This window comes from Bacillus rossius, chromosome 5 (genome assembly GCF_032445375.1).
Source record: "Bacillus rossius redtenbacheri isolate Brsri chromosome 5, Brsri_v3, whole genome shotgun sequence".
In the NCBI taxonomy this organism is placed as follows: Eukaryota; Metazoa; Arthropoda; class Insecta; order Phasmatodea; family Bacillidae; genus Bacillus; species Bacillus rossius.
Window position 1 is genome coordinate 176,666 of NC_086333.1, and position 23,280 is coordinate 199,945.

Below are 23,280 nucleotides of genomic sequence, written 5' to 3' on the forward strand. Positions count from 1 at the left end.
GTTGTAATGTTTGTCGCCGCTGTCGTCGACTGCACAAGCGGCTCTGAATGAGTGGTAGATACGTGTGTCGGTTGGTTTGGAAGCGACGTTAGTGGCTGTGAGTCAGGGGCTGCGTCTGGTAATCTGCTCGTTTCCGTCTCCTGTCTGTTTACCGTCGCCCGTACTTCTGATTGTCGCGTGTCGGGTTGCTCTACTCCCAGGGGCAAGCTAGGAGCGTCCCCTTCCGGGAAGGCGGGACAATCGATGCCTAAAGCCTGTGCCTCAGCCACATAATGCTGACTGCGTCGTGTGTCTTCCAAAACGGCTACTATCGCCGCCAATTTTGAATGGAAACCTGCCGTCTGTTGCAAACATCGTTCTACCTCTTTTATATAAATTCCATGGAGAAGGTCTGCCGAAAGCTGTTTCAGGTTTTGCAAACGTCGGGTAACATGTTTTAGCCTGACTATATGTCGCTCGACATTGGGTAAATTTTCCTCCACATCTAGATAGCTTACGAAAGCCGATATATCATAAAACTTGGCGCAAGCAAGGTTGAATTCTTCAGTTACATCTAAATCCAAATTCGATACACTAGTGGGCACACCATCATTAAGGGCGGCCCTGAGCCTCTTCCTGAGGACTTGGACATTGCCACTGGAGGGCAAATTGCGTAGCTGTAACTCATAGGTCAGCTCGTCTGACAGCAATAACTCCAGCTTAAACATACTGCTCGGACGTAAATTACTGCTAATTAAAACAAAATTTTAACACACATGTACGATTCAAACGTACACCATAAATACTCCTCTCTTAACAACTATCTTAATTTTAAATATTTCATAAGGCTTCCTATATTATTATAAAATACCAACTAGCCCCAATGCGCGGGGAGTAAATCACACTTCCAAGGTGGGGGGGTATGTGCCCAAACTTATTTGCGTATAAAGTCGCCGTGCTACTCAAACAACTGCGCGAACATCCCCTGTCAGGTTGACCTGCACCACCTGTATATGTCCACAAGGGGATTGACCTGCCGCTCGCAAGGTCGTCTCCCACGATGGACAAGGGAGAGGGGTGTGCGGGAGGAACAGGGCCGTGTCGTCGCCCTCAGATAACGGGCGTGTCGCTGGCTCAAGCGGGGTGATGGGGGGGGGGGGGGGGGGGGGGGAACGCCAGCTGAGCCGAGTGATAAGACACGTCTCGCTGCCGGCCTGCTAGCGGACCGCACGCCGCGACTTCTTGTGCCGCGCGCAGACTAAGTCCACACAGGCCTTTAAAACTCAATCATAACTTTAAAATAGAAAAGCGATATAACTACCGGGTGTACCAGCGATCAGTTCACAATGTTATTATTACAAATTTGATATCACAAAAATTTAATTAATTTTTTTTCTATATTTATTATTATTATTATTTTTTTTTTTAGGTATGCTTACTAGATTTAGGTATGCCTATAGACCAAACCATGCTCTGCTACCAATTGTAACGCCCCTCGTGCCTCAAAATTAGATTATTTTAAAATAATTAAAAGGAGCCTTGGAAACTGCTGGGTAAAAAAAATAAGAAAAATTAAGTTATTGACCAGAGGAGGCACGAGCTGGAGAACAAGATAATTTGGATCTCCCTGACACAAGCAACTGGGGAGCTGGTGGATCTTTTAAGGGAACAAGGTATATCATAAATAAATTAACACTACACAAGTAGCTTGGTCTATAGGTTCCCTGTTTTATTATTAAGGAATTTTGTGTTCGTATTATTCAAACCTGACAATAAAAATCTTAGTAAATAACAAAGTTAAAGGGGGCGCTCCAGGAGTAATTAAAACAGTACATGTTACACCTTAGCAAAAATTATTACATAATTAAAAATTTGAAAATTGCACCAAATTTGAATGTCCCAACAATTACATCGATGATTAGTTTTATTGATTCTACATATTCTTGAGGAAAGCACTGTTCGCTGGTAGGCTATTCAATCGATTAATGTAGTTCGTAGCTAGAAAGTGGGGGGGGGGATGTTGATTTTACATTACCACCCGGGTCTTCAAAAAATAACGTCGGGTCGCGGAAACCTCTCTTCTAACGTGACCCGCAGTGGAGGTGCAGGACCACGAGCTGGGAGAAATTTCTCTCTCCAGCACTTCGACCCTGTCTGAAACCCAAATCAAATCCAAAACGAATTAGACTTGCTTCCAGACAGTCCTATACCGTCGGCGCAAAAGGCCAACAAACGGGAATGGGGGGGGGGGAAAAGAAAAAAAATTACTCACCAACCAGGGTGTAGAGTTCGGAACTCACTAGGTGTCTCGCGCCGACATCATGATGCCGCGGACCGAGAAATCAGGATGCGCGGACGAAACCGGAATTTTTAGAATTAAATAAGAAGAAATAAAAATTTAACTACGCATGACTTTTCTAAAAACTACCTCTGCCTGGCTACTGTATAAACGGGATCACATCCCTTAAGCAAACTGACTACATTCTCGTGCACGCGAAAATCACCGTTCCCGCAAAAAGCCTCTTAGCGCAGAGGACGTAGATGAGACGAGGTCAGTAGCCGAGGTCAGAGGGCTGAGTCCCCGCAATCGGCCAAAACCCCTAATTAAATCGGGCGGTAAGGCCCCGGGTCAAAGGAGGGGGTAGGTTTGGTTCTAAGCCGAAAATTTCCGAAGGAGTCCGAGGCGGTCGTGGCAACAACACGCCATGCGCGCTCTCTACTGGACCGAAACGAAAACAAAGAACAATCGACTTCTCCGGGCCGCGAGAGGAAAGCATAGTGCCTTATGGCACCGCGACGCTGCCTTCTAGCGGCGTAAGGGGGAACTACTTGAGGTGGTGAGCAGACTTGCCACCAGGTGTCATGAGGGTAAGCTCTGCACGCTGGCGACCAGGCCCGCGGTTACTTTTTTTTGCCGCTAGATGTCAGGGATGTGTTTGTCGGACCCGGGAGAAGGTTTTTGCATCAGGTCATCGTCCCGTCCGGTCACTGCTCTTAGCTTAATTTCTCAGAACTAAAGTGAGGAGGAGAGAGAGGAAGGGGGGGCAGAAATAGCCACTAAGGTGGGAACGCAGCTCCACTGGAGACTGCTTCGTGACGAGACATGCTTTTCTCAGCAGGCCTCTACAAGGTAGCAGCTTGCAGCCCAGGAGCTGCTTCAAGCAGTTTTGGTCATGCAGGGAATTAAAATTACAAACTCGGGACGTGACTGCAGGCGAGAGAAATTTCAACCGGGCTGACCATGTCCACATTAGACAGCAAAATAACAGATTGGCCCCCTGGGAAGGGGCTTCGGTCCACTGGCACCAAGTTTAAATCGGTGGCGTACACCGGCCTAACAAAAAGTAAATCACCCCCATTAACAACCAGATAAATTTAAAAAAAATAGAAACCCCGAAAAATTTTAAAATTATAGAAAAAATTAAAAAAAAGTGACGAAATGCCTAATTTCCGGCACAATTGTGAACAGAGAACTAGGTTGCAATGTTTGCAGAAGCGTGAGTACTCTAGGTGCCGGGAAAACGAAGGGCCTAAAGATTAGCGAAGAGTGGGTTTTAGGAACTATTACCGCTTCCGGAAACAATAAGAAAGACCAGCAATCCTCTCTTAGGAAAAATATATTTTTACACCGTGGGTCTCGAGCTCACTCTTTAGCTGAAAAAATACTCAATGAAGCAAAGAAAGATACAATGAAAAAAGCTGTTGCTTCTATGCATCAAGAGCAGCAAATTGTAACTGAGCGCATTTTCCGCACGGCTTATAAGCAAGCCAAATTAAATAGGCCATTCTTTGAGTTTGAAACTGAAATTGATATTCAAATAATGAATGGTTTAGATATGGGCCGAATCCTCCATTCAAATGTCGCTTGCTCCAATATAGTTCATCATATTTCTGATGAAATGAAATCAGACTTAATAAATGGCCTAATCAAGTCAGACTCTAAATTTTCCCTGCTTTTAGATGAAGCCACTTCAGTTTCAAACAAAAATGCTTTGGTGGTTTATATCAGAACTGTCCTAAAAGGAATGCAAAACCCTATGACAGTGTTCTTAACACTTTTTGAACTAAATAGCACATCAGCTGGTATATTACAAGAACTTTTAAATCAGTTTCAAGCATTAGGTCTAAGCTTTGAATTCATAAAAGACCACATGATTGCTCTAACTTGTGATGGTGCATCAGTGCTACTAGGCAAAAAATCTGGCCTTGCTATGCAGCTTACTGAAACATTCCCCAACTTGTTCATTTGGCATTGTTTGAACCATCGTTTAGAGCTTGCCGTACACGATTCCGTAGAAGAAGTAGCTGGAATCAATCATTTTAAGATCTTCATGGATAAAATTAGAAACATGTTTAGTTGTTCTCCGAAAAATAGCAGGGAGTTGGCAGAAGTTGCTAAAGGACTAGAGGAGCAAATTTTGAAAATCGGCCGTGTTTTAGATACTCGTTGGGTAGCTTCCAGCTTAATGGCGGTGAAAGCAGTTTGGACAGATTTTAAAGCTTTGTACAACCATTTCCTTGAAGCATCTGAAGACAAGCAAAGGGACTCGAAGCAACGTTCGACTTACAAAGGGCTTTGTAGTACATTGTCTTCTACAACTTTCATACACAACCTTGCATTGATGTACGATGCTCTAGAAGAGTTAGCTGATTTGTCCCTTCAGCTTCAAAAATCAAGCCTCAACCTTATCCAAGCCCACAGTGATATAACACTGTTAATCAAAGTGTTTGAAAACCGAGTTGAAAACATGGGTAGACGTTCAGTGGAAGCTAAAATTGCTATTGACGATTTGATGTTTCAAAATGTTGAACTTTATGTGAGAGCCAAGATACCAAGTATTCCAGAAAAACAGTTCTATCGGAGCCTCGCAAACAACTTGACTTCAAGGTTGCTATCATCTTCAAATGCGTCTGAAAACTACAACACAATCATGAATGACATCAAAGTGATCCACCCCATGTATTGGCCAAAAGACTTATCCATCACCTACGGAGAATGTGAGATCCAGCGAATCTGCGATAGATTTAAGATTAGCAGCTCTCAGGATATAATTAGAGACTTCAGACACTTCAAGCAGGGACTGAAGCCTATGTTAAGTGGAGAGAAACCTACTATTCTTGAGCAGCCGCCGTCGTTTAAGAAACTGATATCCATCATAAATAGCATTGCAGTGTCTAGTGCTGAATGTGAACGTGGATTTTCTGCAATGAATTTAATTATGACTCCTCTTAGATCTTCACTCTACATTAGCACGGTTTGCGATTTATTGCGGATCAGGCTCCTAGGACCTCCTGTGGCTAGATACAATCCCGAGCGACACGTCAAAACTTGGCTGGCGAAGGGACACCATTCTGCACTTGACACCAAGTCAAAACAACGAAGGCAGAAAACGTACAATGAAGACAGCATTGCATTGTGGGAACTTTTTTCCTAAACCCGTTATTTTTTAATATCTTTTAGAATTTCAGAACATTAACCCTTTAATTCCCAGCGTGTCCATATGGACGCACTTTTAGTACTCTACAAAAAAAGCGAGAGATTTTTATTGGTGAAACTTTTAATGTTGGTACCTATGCTATGTGATACAGCAGACATGTTAGTTTTTTTTCAGGTATAAACTACTTTGGTTCATTATTTTTGTGGTGATGTGTGACAGTGCCAAATAGTGAATATTTTTATAACTCAGAAACCATGGACGTTGACAAAGAGTAAGTACTATATCATTCCCTAAAATAATACTAATTATATATGTTGGTATTGAAAATATAGCCTAAAGGCATGTTCTTTTGAATGTTGAGGTTAAGATTCCTGTTTATTGGAAAGTCTTATCTTTATTTGGCATGAAATGTTGATGTGTCCATTTGGACACGCTAGGCATTCATGATATCACTTTTCACTACAAGTATAGAAGTAAATAAAAATTGAGAATTCTTATTACAAAAAGTTAAAAACTATTCTAGCCATGCTTAAAAATTTTACAATGAACACTACGGACACTAAACATGATTTTTTTTTTTAGTTATAAATGAGTGCAATCACTATTTTTTAGCAATTACGAATGTATTTCTGTTTACAGCTATTTCCATGTAAACAACATTCAATATCATTCTCTAGTTTCATCTCAGCTGAGACTTAAAAAATGCATGTAATTGTATATCAACCTGTTCACTGCTACAAAACTAAATGTTTTGTCATGAAAATAACTGTACAAATATTCACTCGTTCGTGACACAAACTGTCATATTCTGGCATTACAATGATTGAAATGATTCTTTATTGCAGACATTGGAAGAACATTCTGCAGCCAGATGTGTCTGTCCAGGAGGCTTTGGACATTATTTTTGCTGATGCTGAAAATGAAGCTGGCACTGCAGAAACAGTATATATTGCACCACCGGATCCGTCTGTTCTGACTGATGAAGACTCTGGTGATGAAGATACCGGTGGAATAGCAGACAACTTGAATCCTCGGCAACTAAGAGCACAAGCAGAATTACGATACAATGATCAAAGGGATGAAGAACCCACCAATTTTCAACATCTAGCAACATCAACAAAGAGAACATGGGTGCATGGGAACATGGAATCGTGTTTGAAAACTTTTCCTGGACAGGACTTTAGTAAATATAGGGACTTTTCAATTGTAGAACTGTTTGAATTATTCATCGATGATGATATCATTGAGTATTTTGTTCAGGAATCAAACAAGTATGCTATTTTCAATAACTATGAACATCCTCGTATTACTAAGAATGAAATTAGGTGTTTCATTGGAATTTTGATTCTCAGTGGTTATAACAGTGTTCCCAACAAAAGAAATTACTGGGAAAATAGTAAAGACACCAGAAATGAGTTAGTGTGCAATGCAATGAGAAGAAATAGGTTTGAGCAAATCCTTAGGTTTTTGCACTGTGCAGACAACAATATGATTGATAATGAAGACAAAATGTGGAAAATTAGGCCCTTGATAGAAAAAATCCAAAAGAAATGCCTAGAACACTTCATTCCACAACAGAAGCTCTCGTATGATGAATCAATGGTGAAATATTTTGGAAAACACTCTTGCAAGCAGTTTATTAGAGGGAAACCGATACGATTTGGATATAAAGTGTGGAGTTTGACTTCTATTCAGGGATATCTAGTAAATTTTAGAATTTATCAAGGGAAATCACCTCGTTCAAACACAGACTATGATAATTATTTTGGTAAGGCAGCTGCACCACTCATTCAAATGATTGAAGACTTCAGTGCAGAAGTAAGAGCTTTGCCTTTCCACTTCTTCTTTGACAATCTGTTCACTGGGTTAAATCTGCTATCTTTTCTTAGAGATAAAGGATACGGCAGTACTGGCACAATTAGAAACAATAGGATACCTAAATCTTGCCCAATGCCATCTAATAGTATTCTACTAAAGAAAGAAAGAGGACATTATGAATCAGCTATTGTCAAAGAAGATGGTGTCATAGTATCCAAGTGGGTCGATAACGCAGTAGTATCCATTGCATCAAACTGTCTTGGTGTTGAACCACTTTCTACAGCAAAACGATATTCTCAGAAAGAGAAACGCATCATTCAAGTGCAACGCCCCTTTCTTATTGCAGAGTATAGTCAGAAAATGGGTGGCGTGGACCATCTGGATCAAAATGTAGGCACATACAGGATAAACATCCGAAACAAAAAATGGTACTGGCCTCTGTTGTCATGGCTAATTGATGTGTGTGTCCATAATGCCTGGCAGCTGGCAAGAAATTCAGGAAAGAAATATTCACATTTAGAGTTCAGGCGTGAAATTGTCCAAGTGTACTTATCGAGGTTTGCAAATCCATCCAAAGGTATGGGAAGACCATCTACTTCATCAGGCAAATCAAGAATACCTGATGAGGTCCGATTTGACAGCCTGAATCACCTCGTGAAAAAGTGCAAGAAAAAAAGATGTGCAGGAGAAGGATGCCGGTTGAAGACTTCTGCAGTCCGCACTATGTGTGGAAATGTGACGTGGGACTGTGTTTGGACTGCTTTGAAACATTCCATTCCAAATGAAAATGATCTGTTAAAAAAACTTTGTAGGCCCTACATCAAAGAACTGTGGAGAAATAGTTTGGGGAGGAAGATTATGTATGTGCAATGAAAATAAGCAAAAATTAACAATATTGTAAAATTCATAAATTTTTGCTCTCATTACTGCTTAGTGTGTCCATATGGACACGTCTATTTTTAGCCAAAGTAAGAGAAATAGAATTTTTATATCATTTTTTTGGGTTTGTATAGTGTGTTTGTAGTTTATATGTTGAAAGAAACTGAAATAATTAAAAAAAAAAAAAAAATTTGGGCAGTAAAGGGTTAAGTTTTCATAAAAATAACTAGGCCTAACTTGTAGTTGTGTTCTAAACTAAAGTTTTCTTAGTTTTCTTTTTGTATTTACAGTTAGTTGTGTATTGATGTTTTTTTGCAGTTTTCACTTCAAAAAATTAACAAACAACTAATTTTACCAACTAGGCATTGCCTTACAATATTAGACTACAATGACTACAAACCGTACATTGTCATAATAAGTAGATGAAATAACACCTTAACTTTTTAAAATTTCATTAAATTTTTAAAATGAAACCGTGTTACTTCTTTGTGTCATTTATTTTGTGTGTAATTAAACACTTCCTTTTATTTTCCAAGAAGTTGGTCTATTTTGAATGTATAAATATTGTTTTTTTACCCATAAGGTAGGCCAAATTTTCTTTGTAAAATATGCAAAATTGTAGTTCAAGCAAGCTGTTATATTCAAAAACATCTATTTACATATGGATATGTATTATTACAACTGTACTGTATATCAATAAAATTGTAAATAAGGCTTTATTTGTTTTTATTTTACCATTCATTAAAAAAGTAATATTGGTAAGCTTCATTGCTTCAAACAAAATGGTCAGTGAAAGTAGTCAACAAGATGTTAATGGAGCAAAGGGTGAACTCAATTTAAATTCATGTTTTTATTTTCTTACATCATAATCAAGCACTTTAAAAAGTAATCACCATTAAAATATCAATTTTTTATAAAAATAATTGTAGTATTATGTCTGGATGGCCTAAAAACGCGGGTTTACAGTTATAATTTTCAAAACTTTTTCCCGGGGGAGGGCCCCCGGACCCTCCTCCTTCCTGGGGGGTATTCCAGACCCCCCGGTCTGAGCATCCCGCTTTAGAGTTCCCACACCTAAAACTTTAGAAATTAAGCACTGGTTTATACGGTATTCATAATCAAATAAGCCATGCTTATTCATTGATATAAGTAATACTTAATGAAGTCGGCTATGTAGGTGACTCAAGTACCGGTACACTTTTGTTTGTTGTAAGCAATAGATTATGTAAGGTATTAATTCTCGTTAATTTGTCCATATATCAAATTAAAATTGAGAGAGTAAATAAATTCAATTTGGGGAAAAGAAACTAAAAAAATCCTTGCTTAGTTTTGTAAACAATACAGGCTACGTACGTAACCTCTTCTACAGCTAGCGTGTTGTTTGCTACCAAGTGGTTAACTTCATCCGCTTATAGATCACAGACACAAGATGGCCAAAATAATTTAACAACACAAACATTCAAAACATATTTATCTAGTTGTAAATTCGTTTTTAATACATGTTCATATTTATGTTATTCAAGTTCACTATCAAATTAAGTATAAATATCATTTTACGTATTAATTTCATTATTTTAATCGCACATATGGTTTGAAACGTGGGCATTTATATTTTCAAACAGGTAAACTATGTATTTACAGCGGTATATTTGCTTGCGTTACGTTGACAAAATTCGTCCTTCACATTTTGAGATACTCTGTAAGTCCAATGCTTCAGCAGTCGCCTCGTGTGAGTCGCTCTCTCCTTGTTTTGGACACCTCTCAGTAGGTCGTCCTGACGTCAGCCAGTACCACCAACTTCGAGACGTCAAAGTCAGTATTTCTCGACTACCCCCCCGTAAATCATCGGAACCTACCTGTCCGGAAGCCAAAGCATCCCCCTTTTCTTTTCATTGATTTATTCTTCCATTACAGTCGCTGCTGCCCCAAACTTACTTCGCGTGCATACTAACAGTTTTTCTATTTGCAGTCATTGAGGCTGATGTGTCACATTACAGGCACCAAAAAACCGCAACGGCTTACTTTTGCTGCCCTGCATGCTGGCAACTCTGCTGTTGCAGGGTCCACTGCACCGCTGGCCGCTGCCCCCTCCTATGCTCAGGTGACTTCCGGGGTGGAATGCCAACCTCGCTCAGGTTAGTGATCCACGTGTCTGACAGGGTGGTCAACATGCATTATAACAACAAAAATATACAAACATTGTACTACCAGATTCTCCTCACAGAATAATGGGACAACCGTTACTTACCATTTACTAGGCATCTGCGAAGGTTCGGAAATTACAAATACAAATCTAATATTGAAAAATTTGTGTCGAAATATAGAATAGGGTCACAAACAAAATGTATAAAAACATACCTATGTTGAGGTTATGTTTACAAATATTAAAGTGTTTCTAATTCCAAGCCTTGAAGTTACAACTAACAATTTGCACGTAAACTGTTGAATTATTTGAAAAGCACATTCAGCATGTACAAGATGGATGACATAAATGTTCTCTTCAGTGTGCTTGATCTAGGAAGCAAAATTTAAATTTTCAATTATGCTGAGCGTCAATATGCAGTCAATCTATTGAAAGCAGAATTTACAGTGAAAGGCACAGAAAATGACAGTAGTACTATTACCCCCACAAAAAACACAAGATTCCAGTTCAGGGGCTTTGTGTGGGCTTTGTGTGACGCAATTTGCCAGAAACAGAAGTAAATTACGCAAGTGGTGAACAGAAAACAAATGCTACTGAGAGTTCTTTGGCAGCAACACATGTACCGAGAGTTCTTTGGCAGCAACACATGTACCGAGAGTTCTTTGGCAGCAACACATGTACCGAGACTTCTAATCCCTACGAGTGGTGGAAGGATCTTCAAGAGATCTTCCCACTTGTCATACAATTAGCTGAAAGTTATCTGTCCTTCCAACCTACACAAGTTGCGAGCAAGAGGGTTTTCTCCACCGCAGGTAACATTGTTACCACTGGGGGTGAGTTGTTGCCACAGCATTTTGAGCAGTTAACGTTTCTCCATGACAATGTAAAATGAAAGTTTAGTATCGTAAAAGTTTTGTTATGTTCTGTGACTGTAGTTACACCTTATATGTTAGGAAAAGTGTATGAAGATTGTCTTACAAACATGTGTTGTAACTTTTCAGTGCTCGAAATTCATTTGTCACATTTACTGTACTACCTGTGCTGCGTAATGCATACCTGCTTAAGTAAATGACAGGCATTGTTCTAAAGACTTGTTAAATGATACACAAAAACAATGTAATGGTAAAATTTGTTCTTAATACTTCATACGAGAGAATATTAACAGTATGTATTTAGGCACAATGTTTTATGATATTGAATATTTACTTTTCCTTTTTTTTCTGAAAGTTTATGGACTATCAATGTTAATTTTACATTTTTGCAAACAGAGGCAGCAATTACATTGTACATGTTTGTAATAAGTGCATGTTGTCTGGCAATGCCAATATAAAATTTCCAAATTCTTATGGTTCATATATATATGACAAACAAAAAACTGATGAGTAGGTACTAGTTCGGAAAATTCAATGCAATTAAAATAGGAAATATGCAAATAATATAAACACCAATTTGGAATTCGATTACAGAATGAAAAGAAGTAATATAAAACCTTAAACCTAGTAAGAAACGTAATACAATTATTGTATTGGTGAGATAACTTATAGCGATATTAAAATAATTGTAATTAAGTTTCATACGTTCAAGGGATACAAAAATTTAGAATTCAATTGTAATTGTTATTTTAATGAAACAATATACTATTTAATAAGTAGATATGTGTGGCAAAAGTACCTGTCAAGCTCTATAACTATTATAATAGAGTCAATGTTAGTATTTTAAATTTTACCTCACATTATTTAAAACAAATAAAAAAATTTAAAGAGCATCGGAATACAGTACTTGTTTTGCCCCACAGGATAGTTTGCATGTCGAATTTGCTGAAATGATTTGACGAAATAGCATACTGATTACAGAAGAGTTCTGCATTCCTTTTTTTTTTTTTTTAGGAACACGTGTCGAGCTGCTAGACTTTGCGGTGAAGGCAGCAATGGTCCCGCACAATATTTATAGCAGGTATCGTTTTTAGGTTTTTTGTCATCAATAATAACCTACAATAATAATTTTCATCTGTATTCACTCTAATTACATGTAAGAAAATAATTAATGCATGTAACTTGTTACGTTTCCCATATAAATCCTTGCAGTGTTGTTAGTCTACTGTAAAATGTTTAAATGTTACAAATATTAAATTAAAGACAAACTTGTTTAATTGTGTCTACGATCAAATAAAACTAGAGTGTTATAGTGAGCTGTTTCGGATAGTTATATCAAAGCCAATGACAAAAGTATAAGTGAACATAATGTAGCTATAATTCGGACAACGAATCTTTATCAGGTTTATTGTATGTACAGTTACCGTGTAGTGTAATTTTCACTATTTCAAATTCCAGAGATGCAGTACATCTCAATCAGAGAGGGCTGCGGAAATTGCGGGCAGCGATTACAAACAAATTGAGGTAAGAGGACATAAGATAACTTATGAAGTAGTCCAATAGTGATGCTGAAAATGTTGCCGAACACTTGTTATTTTTAGTTAAAATTCCTTAAATATGTCGTGGATTGATTTGATCATTTTTTGCACAAGGTTTATGAGCTCGACCCTAAGTTGTAGTGGATCTATAGGCAGTCACACCACAAGAATTATGATGAAACGAGCATTTAAATTTCTGTACATATTACAAGAAGATATCTAAAAAAAAATGTTATTATATGTTTCTAATAATGTTTTCAGTGACATACTCGACTAAAAATTTATGTAGTGTGTGGTAAATGTTATTAAATATATTTAAAATATTGATTTATATTTGTGTAGGTAAAGGTATCTAGTGTGGTATGTAATAAATATATGGTATAACTGAAAGTGAGTCATTTCAGAATAATCTATTTGTGCAGAATAAAAAATGATCGGAAAATATAAAAAAAAATGTGGGTGTGTGCAAGTCACACACGGTAGAAGAGAAACTTCTGAAAAGTACCTGATTAAAATATAATATTCCACGCATGATATTTGTTTGAATTTCTTTTAACTAGCATATTCTCTGTTGGACTCAAAATAATTACACGCTCGTGGGCTCATAACTATAATACGGTGTGTGATTCAGTTGATCAAATTATAACTCGACAAATAATTACCAATGTAAAACTACCGCGTGAAAAGTATCATACCAGCAATAAATATTTAGTTACACAGCTAAAACAATACTCATACAACACTGTTTAACAATACTGATTTACACAAGTAATTGAAATAACACGTACTTGAGAGAAAGCCATTTCCTTGCTGTGTTGTCCCGTGGCGCGGTGCACAACAATAACCTTGAACCCCGCCGTGTTGCCGTGTGTGGCGACATGTGCAGGCCTGTCCCAATCGGTGCGACCCGCCTATCCCTGCAGCATGGCGGGGTGAAACCTGAGCAGTACGCCGCCACGTGCCGGCCGAGTTCTCTGTACTGTCCACAACATACCAGCGCCGGAATTCTTTTCACAATATTTCCCCTCCCCAGGAACGTTGAACGTTTAACGCAACAGTGCTTTCATACCCCCTCCATGGTAGTGTTAAATGTTTAACGCAACAATGTTGGAAGTCGCATTAGAAGTTTCACTTCAAAAATTATGAGAAAAAACCAATTATGAATTTGTAACTCTGAAATGTTCCAGTGTAGGTATGGTGACAGCTAATTCGTGGTAGGTGAAATTTACTTTTCTTACAAACAGAATCACTATTTTGTACGAAGAATGTCTTTGACAGAGTAATATGTAATCTATTAATTTGTGCTAAAATATCTATTTGAAATAAAGATTTCAGGGGTATTATAGGTGGCCTTGACAATTAAGAACCACTACATTTATGTCGTGATCAGTATTATGTTTCACATTCTTACATTCAAAATCATGAGGCAAATACAATTAAAATAAATTTGCATGTTTATATACAGTTATAAATGTGCTTCATGTAATGATTAATGAAGTAAATGTGTTTTTTACATACTTTTCATATTACCATTCCCATAATTATTAATGTAATTTTGTAATAAAATTAACAAAATGACATGTATTAATCGCATACGCTTAGATAGTCAAACAAACATAGGACAGTATGTGTTAGAGTAAAAAAACATAACTATTTTTCAGATAAATAAATTTCCCCATTGGACACTTACATTTTGTATTTGAGGTGTTATTCTAGATACCTACTGGGATTCATATAAAATATACTTACAAAATTAAGCCCTTTAATAATACATGTATTGTTAATGTTGCCTAAGGGCCCCGAGTTGAAAATTATGACTAACGCATGCTTTGAACCGATTTTTTTCAGAATCATGGCACAACATGGCCGGTTATAAGTATCAATTAACTGCTGCACGCCCAAGCCTTCTGTGGTCCCAAGGAGGGGAGTGACGGGAGCGCTAGAGACTAGGGCCTAGTTATTCATGCTTTTTTTTTGTTAATGGCAGCTGTAATTTTAACATGTAATCTGTATCTCTGTCTGTGGCACCATAGCTCCTAAACAAATGAACTGATTTTGATTAGTTTTTTTTTTTGCACAGACTGTGATTTGTTATTTGGATGCCAGGAAAATACTTTACATTTATTTAAAATTTAGATTCAATTCATAAAGTAACAGAGCATCTTCCCAACTATTAACAATAACAATCCTAACAATACTTAAAAGAGGAAGGCCTGTTAGCCCATAGTTGATAAGTGATTAACTGATTAGACAAGTAGTACTCTGTGTAGACGATTTTGTATCAGTGGGTACACATTGTGATGTATTTCACAAAGCTGGGACAACAGTGGAAGAATTACATACAATTTTTGACACCACTTATTTCCAAAACTAAAATGTGTTGATAATTTTTTTTATAAGTTTTACATTATTTAATTCATAGACATCAAACAAGACAGCGTTTCTAAGTTCTTAGCCTCATCTTCTTGGCATGTTACAACTACTGGTAAGTGAAACAAATCTTAGATTTTGGTGGTGAAACTTGGGTTCAGGTTTTTTTTAGCATATTGCATATTTTGCAGGAAATCGATTGTGCAAAATTTAAAATATTTATATCGGATATTTTCCACAATCTGCCTCACTTTTAACACTCATGTCATATCATGCTCCTGTGATTAAAATTCATCATTTTTGACTGACAAACATATTAGTGTAATTATTAGGAAATGAATGAAGGGTACTGCACAAAGCATCCCAAAAATATGAAAGCACCATCAGAAATAAATATTAAATGAAGATTAAATGACATCTAACATTCTCTCTCTCTCTCTCTCTCTCTCTCTCTCTATATATATATATATATATATATATATATATATATATATATATTTATATATATATATATATATATACACACACCTATACGTATTTAGGCCCCTATTCGAGGACCCCATTTTTTACCCTTAAATAGAGGACGGGAATACACAAACACTAACGTAGCTTCCGAGGACTATTACTTTAGCAAGCATATCAGAGGACCTGTCAGACTGAGGACCTTCACACAAAGTGTGTTTGGCGCTTTATCCGAGGACTGTAAAGTTTTACAGTTAACTGCAGGACTAGCAAAATCAGTATAAATGTTTCAACAAGACAGGGTTCCTGGTAGTCGTGTAGTCGAACCAGTGGTCCTTGCTAAGGTGATACGGAGTCGATTCTCGGGGTTCTTCCGTTTTCTTCCCTGTATAATCCCGCTGCTGCTCCATTTACATTTGACTTCTCTTCATCGTTACTAAATACCTATATGTTATAATTTCCGTAAAAGTTTTTTTTTATAAAACCACTTATCCGAATTTGTGTAAACATACAACAAAAATATATATTTTAACTGAATTAAAACATAAATTTCGCTCCAAAAACTTCATTTATTTAAATGTTATTCACGAAAAAATTGTTATGGTGATTATTTTTTCTATTAATTGAGATTTTGAACTATGAATTACAATTAAATATTTGGAAGAGAACCCGTAGAACCCCGTTTTTCAGTTCTATATGTTCCAATTCCGATCAACATATAAAATATTTAAAAACCAACAAATAAATTCTCAACGAAATGTTTAAACAACAGTGCAACCAATAATAAGTGTGATACAATTACAAAAATGTATTCAGTTACATTTTATAAAAATTAAAAAAATTAAGGTATAATTAGTTTTTGGTAAGAGAATAAAACTTTCCGAAATTCTTGTCCAAACGAATGTTATTAGTTTCACGAAAAAACTGAATTACGAACTTTAAATAAGAACTATATTCTACGAAAAACAATGGACATTAAATAGTTTAGAATATTGTTTCATGTTTAATATTTAGACCGCACGGTTATATTTACACACCAGCTTAAAATCAATTCTTAACCGAAGACTGTGTACTGCACCAATCAATCTAAGGACTTTTACACAGTTTGATATATACTATTTCATGTTAAATAAGAGTACCGCGTGGTCATTTACACATCAGTTTAAGCTCAATACTTAAACGAGGACTGTGTACTGTACCACTCAACCTAAGGACTTTTACACAGTTTTATATACTGTTCCATGTTTAATAAGAGGACCACATGGTCATTTACACACCAGTTTAAATTCAATACTTAACCGAGGACTGTGGATTGTACCACTCAACCTAAGGACTTTTACACAGTTTCATATACTGTTCCATGTTTAATAAGAGGACCGCATAGTTATACCGCGTGGTTATATTTACACACCAGTATAAACTCAGTAGTTGACAGAGGACTGTGTATTGTACCACTCAATCTAAGGACTTTAACACAGTTGGATATATTGTTCCATGTTTAATAAGAGGACCGCATGGTCATTTACACACCAGTTTAAACTCAATACTTAACCGAGGACTGTGTATTGTACCACTCAATCTAAGGACCTTTACACAGTTTGATATACTATTATATGTTTAATAAGACGACCATTTGGTTAAATTTACACACCGGTTTAAACTAAATACTTAACCGAGGATTGTGTATTGTACCACTCAATCTAAGGACCTTTACACAGTTTCCAGGGTGGTGTTGTTTTTGTGTTTCTGGCGCCACTCCCGTCCCCCTCTTCCCCTCCATCCACACTCCACCCTGCCCGCTCGTCAACATGCTCCATCGCAACTTGCAGTTCGTGGAAACGTGCGACTCTACACAAAGTCAGCTCAACACGTGTGTCTTCTCTCCAGTGCTGACAACTTATTCGTCACTCAGTGGCGGATCCAGCTTCAAATTATGGGAGGGACCGATGACCCAGTACCTCCTACTTTAATTGTGCGTCCGAAAATTTCGAAAACTAACAGCTTCTCAAGGGGCTATTTGAACACATGTATGACGTCACGTAAACATAAATTAGATAAACAAGTATCACAGAAAAATTTAAAAGTATTAAATTGAAATATTGAACCAAATTCTAAAGGTCATATGCGGCAGGAAGCCTATTATATTTTTTCACACTTCAGTTTTTCAACAGTTTTTTTTCTTTCAATGCGAAGTAGAGAAAAATCATAAAACGTTACCTGGTCCTAACCATCTCAGTGAACAGATATTTATTTCCAAACTTGGCCTTCCAATGTGCGCCAACTTACCACAAAAACTCATACATTCCCCTAACCTTTGTATTTTGAAATGCCTAGATTCCTAATGTACCAATTTATAAAAATACCAAATAAATATTGGAATAAAATGTACTTATAAACAAAGTCCTCGTCATCAGCATACATAAATTAAATTTTTACATGTGAGATTTTTATAATAATCACATACCAAATTGTATTTTTGTCGCCATAATTTTATTAATTTAGAAATTTATCTTGCTTAAAAAGGTTGAACCTTTATTTTTTTAATTGAGAATGTTATGGTTTTTTGTGCATTTTCCATTTGAATCTCCTAAATGAAAAAAATTATGGTCTGCGATTTTTAAATTTACTCCATAGAATAATCTATTCTCCTACAAAATACTAACAAATCACAGACAACACTTTAAAAGTTCTGTTATCATGTAGATGAAACTAGAGATAGATAGATACGTCAATTTCTTCAATACCAACTGGACACTGTTCAGTCTTGAAAAGAAAGATGTATGTTCATATGTTTAAATATAGAGAACACTTACTGATTATACAGTAGAAAATTTTTGTATTTATAGATCTTTAATGCACCTGTACAGTAAGTTTAGGCTAAGGTTATTCTTCGAATAACTTTTGTTTCTGCTTTGATCGAAAACTTTTGACGAGATACATTCCGATAATGGTTTTTATGTTTTTATAGTACTTCATGAAAGTTGTATAATTCTATGGGAGTGAAATGTACAAATGAAATATTCGAAACATATAAAGAATATCAACTTGAAAGTGTTAAAAACAATAATAAAGTTTTATAAAAACTATGTGATTATCACCACGTATGCCCTTATGTGTTCTTATTTGATTAGCATGCCGCTGTTTTAAATAAGTAATGAAGATGGGGTTGGAGAACGTTAGTTTAAATGTTTTGCATATCATAGCCGGATATATTTAAGGAGGTTGGGCAAAGGGGCATTAGTTCAGGTGGCTTGTCACATTGTGTGGGTTGGGGAGAAGTGAGTGGAACATTGTGTATAAATGTTATTTATTTATATACAAATAAAAAAATATTTTATCATATTGCATTACAACAAAAGATAAGGTACAAATTGGTCAAACTTTCGGCACCGGAATAGTGAAAGAAAAAAAAAAAACATATGCCGATCCTAAATACCGAAATACCTATGATGTAAATATAGGTAAAGTACGTATTTTGTGATGTCATTTCTGTAAAAATATTTACATGAAGCACTCAGTTTATCAGTGAAAACTGCCTACCACAAACAAATTTTAAGTTCTTACTTCCAAGAACCCTTAATGAAAGTAGCATTTTTCGTGGCTAGTCAGGAAAAATGTATATCAGGTGAGACAATATATATTTAGTTTCCTTGAAACGTGTTTATGTCCAATCGAAGTGTTGAAACAGCGTAAACATTTCAAGCGTTGGAGTAGGACGGGGGAAGGGGTGAAGGAGGGTGGGAGGTTGGGTGAGTGGGAGGGAGGCAGGCAGGCAGGCAGGGAGGGAGGTAATGCGGTACTCTCAACCCATTCTTAACCAAGTGCAACGTTGCCAAATTAGCGCAGTAGCTGTGTGTGGGATAGCTCACTTGCATTTTTCCAACGTTGCCTGAAACTGGTATCAATACACACACCAACAACAGAAGAGATATCTTGTATGTGAGCTTGGAAAGTAAGAGAAATTAGAAAGGGAAAAAAGATTAACTGTTACTAAAATACTGTTTACTCGCAATGATAATTAATTTTTTTTTCCCTTGTTTTAATACATCTATAATGAAGAGGTGGAATGAACATGACATACGACGCGTGAAAATTTGATAGCGATAAATAAATAATATGTTTGTTCGTATTTATAGATTCATAAAGAAACGCACATCTACGCATTAAAATCAAAAATGTTTTTTCAAACCCCTTTGTATTTATTTACCTACACAGGTACCGAAATGGATGACTCTGAGTAAAGCTCAACAAATATAAAACAAACTACCTCGAAAACCCCAACTTGTAAAAGTGTTAATTCACAACTCAAATTCTATTTTCCCGACAGAATGGTCAATTCTTAAAACCAGCATTTATTTATAGTCACAGAAAATGGCATCGAATGAAAGAAAAACTGATAGTAGAACTGGAATAGGGTATTTTTCATAGTACAGGTAACTAGAGATGATATTTTATTATATTTTTGATATATGTCTATAGAAATGACTTAACAGTTGTCTGTAAAAGTGCATTAAAATTTAATTGCGATACCTACCTTTTGCGATTATCGTTTTAAAACTGCATGTTAAAGACTTAAGTAGATAATATCATGTACATATGTAAGAACGCAATAACTTGCATTAGCATATGGGCGCAAGTTTGGTTTCGATGACACAAATTCACTTTGTGAGAACTAATTTTCATAAAAAAATCTAACCTATCCAGTTTTTATTATCGTTACTTACATGATATTGACTACGAGAACTTGTGCAAAACCAATTCCCATATCTTCGCATAAAGTTATATCTAATAATTTATTGATATTACAAAAAAATAATTATACAAAATATTTATACGTAAAAAGACGTGCATAATTTAAATTAGCAGGCTATACATTATCAAGAAAATTCCCTTAAATAATACTTTCGTTGCACGGTTATCTTATTATAGTGTTGATGACAGCAGGAATTGCAACATAATTATTAGAGTGGAATCCTAACCAAATGGATGCCAACTCGGCCCTTATTTTTAGTACATTTAAAAATAACAAATAATATTTAATAATGTATGTTTTTAAAATATTAATTGAATATTAAGTACGAAAATTATATCACTAAAAATATTTATGTAGGTATGTTTATAAAGCAAGGCAAGGTTAAAATTTAACAATTCTAAATAAGTAAAACTACTTTAACCAACTATCTCTGTTATCCGTCACTACTTGTATGCGATTTTTTATGAAACGTTATTCATGCTGTTTCCGTAAAAAAAAACAGAACATTGCTTGAATAAAGCTCGAGCTGCAAATAAACAGAAGAAAATGACTTCTTTTTATTAGGATGTAAACAATTTAACTTAAAGAAATTCTCCAAAGTCCGTACATATGTACACATTGTACAACATTGCACATTAAACTATGTTATACTAAATTGGTAAATAAAACTACTATATATGTTATTTAATTAAACATGGCTTTCTATTTTTCCCAAATAATTTAAAATCTCGTACTACTTATTTACTTATATTTAAATGTAACTGTTCACGTTTGAAATTGAATTTCTATTGTCCGTCTATTAAATTATCCGTCATAGGACCGGTCCCGAGGGTGACTATTAAATAATTAGGTTTTACTTAAAAAATATGTTTAGTCTGTAAATGTTAGAATAAAAATTAAATCTGTGTAAATTGGAAACAAATAAATATTGAATTAAGATAGATTTCAACTTACAAAACGTGATTGGTTTAAGTTACAAAGCCATGACCTAACACACTCTTTCACTCCGCCACGAATATCTAAATTGGTGTAAATATATATACTTTCAAAAACATTATGTATGTTTTAGGTACACTTTTTTCTAATCACACGATGTTTGTCTGCTAAAGTGTTAAGGTTACTGTGGATAAATTTTTACGGTTTTTCCACTATCTTTGACGTCATCATCCCCTAACACAACAGCAGACTTGAAACCCAGATTTATCCATTCTCTTTAAATTTTCAAATCCGGAGTTTGTATTTGTGCCTATTACTTGCTTTGTCTTCCTTTTGATTGTAACACATTCTAGCATCACCTTTTGTTTCATCCAACGAGAGAACTGTAAAGCGCTCTCTTGTTGACACGATAGCAATTGAAAACACAAAATCTCTCAAGAGAGCAGCTGCTAACGGTAAAATAATTATTTTACTAAAGCTTCTATAAAAACTCAAAGATTTCCAAAACAACAGTAATTTAGCAGGAAGGCACGTGTTGTCTGACCGCATGTTGATAAAAACCAGCCCAAGGAATATAAAGTAGACAGAGATTTCACCCTTAGAATAAACATGATTTCTGTCCCCCCCCCCCTCCTCATTTGGCTACTATCGGCTATAAATGATTCTGACGCTACTAACACAGCATAAAACCAAATAATTTAATTTTGACCCAAAATATATTAAATTCTAGGTTTTCTTCGGAATTCATCCAGTACAGGATTTGGTATTTTAATACACACATACGTTTAAATAAAAAAGTCTTACGTTGTATTTCCTTGTCTTGATATTCATGTCAAAAAATTTAAGGCTTTGTTTAATGTTTTATTACAGATTAAATGTGTTTAGATTATAAAATACTTGATTCACACTCCATTAACATCTTTGGGTTCTAAAATAACTTTATTAATTTACATAAATTCCCATATATTGAAATACATTATTGATAGAAGTTGTTATAAATATCGTAAAAATGAAAATAGGAATTTAAAATTAGTGCCTTCAAACACTCGATTGTTACATTAATATACACATGGGCACAAAAATATTAATATACATGTCTGTATTGAAATACAAACTTTTGTCGAGGTAACGCTGCTCATTTATATTTGTGCAATTCCCATTATTTAACAGCTATGCATCCTGTTTATTTTTTATTTAATTCATAAGCCAGACGTTTGCCAAATAAAACAATATTTTCTTGAGCTCGATTAAAAAAAATACAAGGACTTCACCCTGACCGTGTAGCATTTGTTGATTTACTTTTTTTTATTTAAAACCATTTGTTAAATGGTTTCCTTAAAACTTGAATAGTAAACTTTATTTTCTTGGGTGTAATATATATATAATTTAACTCTGAATGTGAATGGCATTTTGATATTAGTACAGACGAATCGTTAGTGTTAAATAAGCACATCGTGAGACCTATCTTGTGACGACCCCCTGGGCTTCTCCGTGACGTCACGACTTGCAACCATGTTCCCGTTACTCCGCCGCGCCGGGGCAGTTATGGCCCTAACGCCCTTGGCGCGGCCCACACGGTGTTAGATGGAGACTTTCTGCGATTCTGACTTGTGCTCCAGGACACTTTTTTTTTGTTCTACCTTTATTTAACGAATTATTTTAAAAAAACTTAAAACCTTTTGCTTTAGATTTTCCAACCTTCATGCCGATATAAATTATTTTTTTGACAAAAATGGTTAAATACCTAAGCATCACTAACGCCTTCTTAAACACTTTAAACGTGAAGTTTCAAATCAGTTTCAGGTATATGATATTATTTCTTAGTTATCATAGAGAATAAAATTTTGAAATTAATAATCATTTTTAATGATACTACTCATCTTAGATAAGCTTCTTTAGTTTACAGTAAATGCAAGGATAGTATTTATTTAAAATTTTCATTAACCTTTATTGCCATAGAAGTTCTAATTTCCAGTGCTAAGTATATATTAGGGCCTACTGCCACAGCTACATAACCAAGCTTGCATCTAATAATTAAATCCATGGCATTTAGACTGAAAAGCAGGCTCGCTTGATAATACAGTTCATAGCT

General features: G+C 35.8%; 1 protein-coding gene across 1 annotated transcript in view; it reads right to left on the reverse strand.

Moving 5' to 3' along the window:
- The window catches only part of LOC134531533 (uncharacterized), an 83,007-nt gene that overhangs the window by 10,212 nt on the left and 49,515 nt on the right, over nt 1-23,280 (reverse strand). Inside the window, exon 3 of the mRNA XM_063367207.1 lies at nt 13,456-13,606. Coding sequence (XP_063223277.1) covers nt 13,456-13,606 — 151 coding nt within the window. The remainder of the gene's footprint in view (nt 1-13,455; nt 13,607-23,280) is intronic.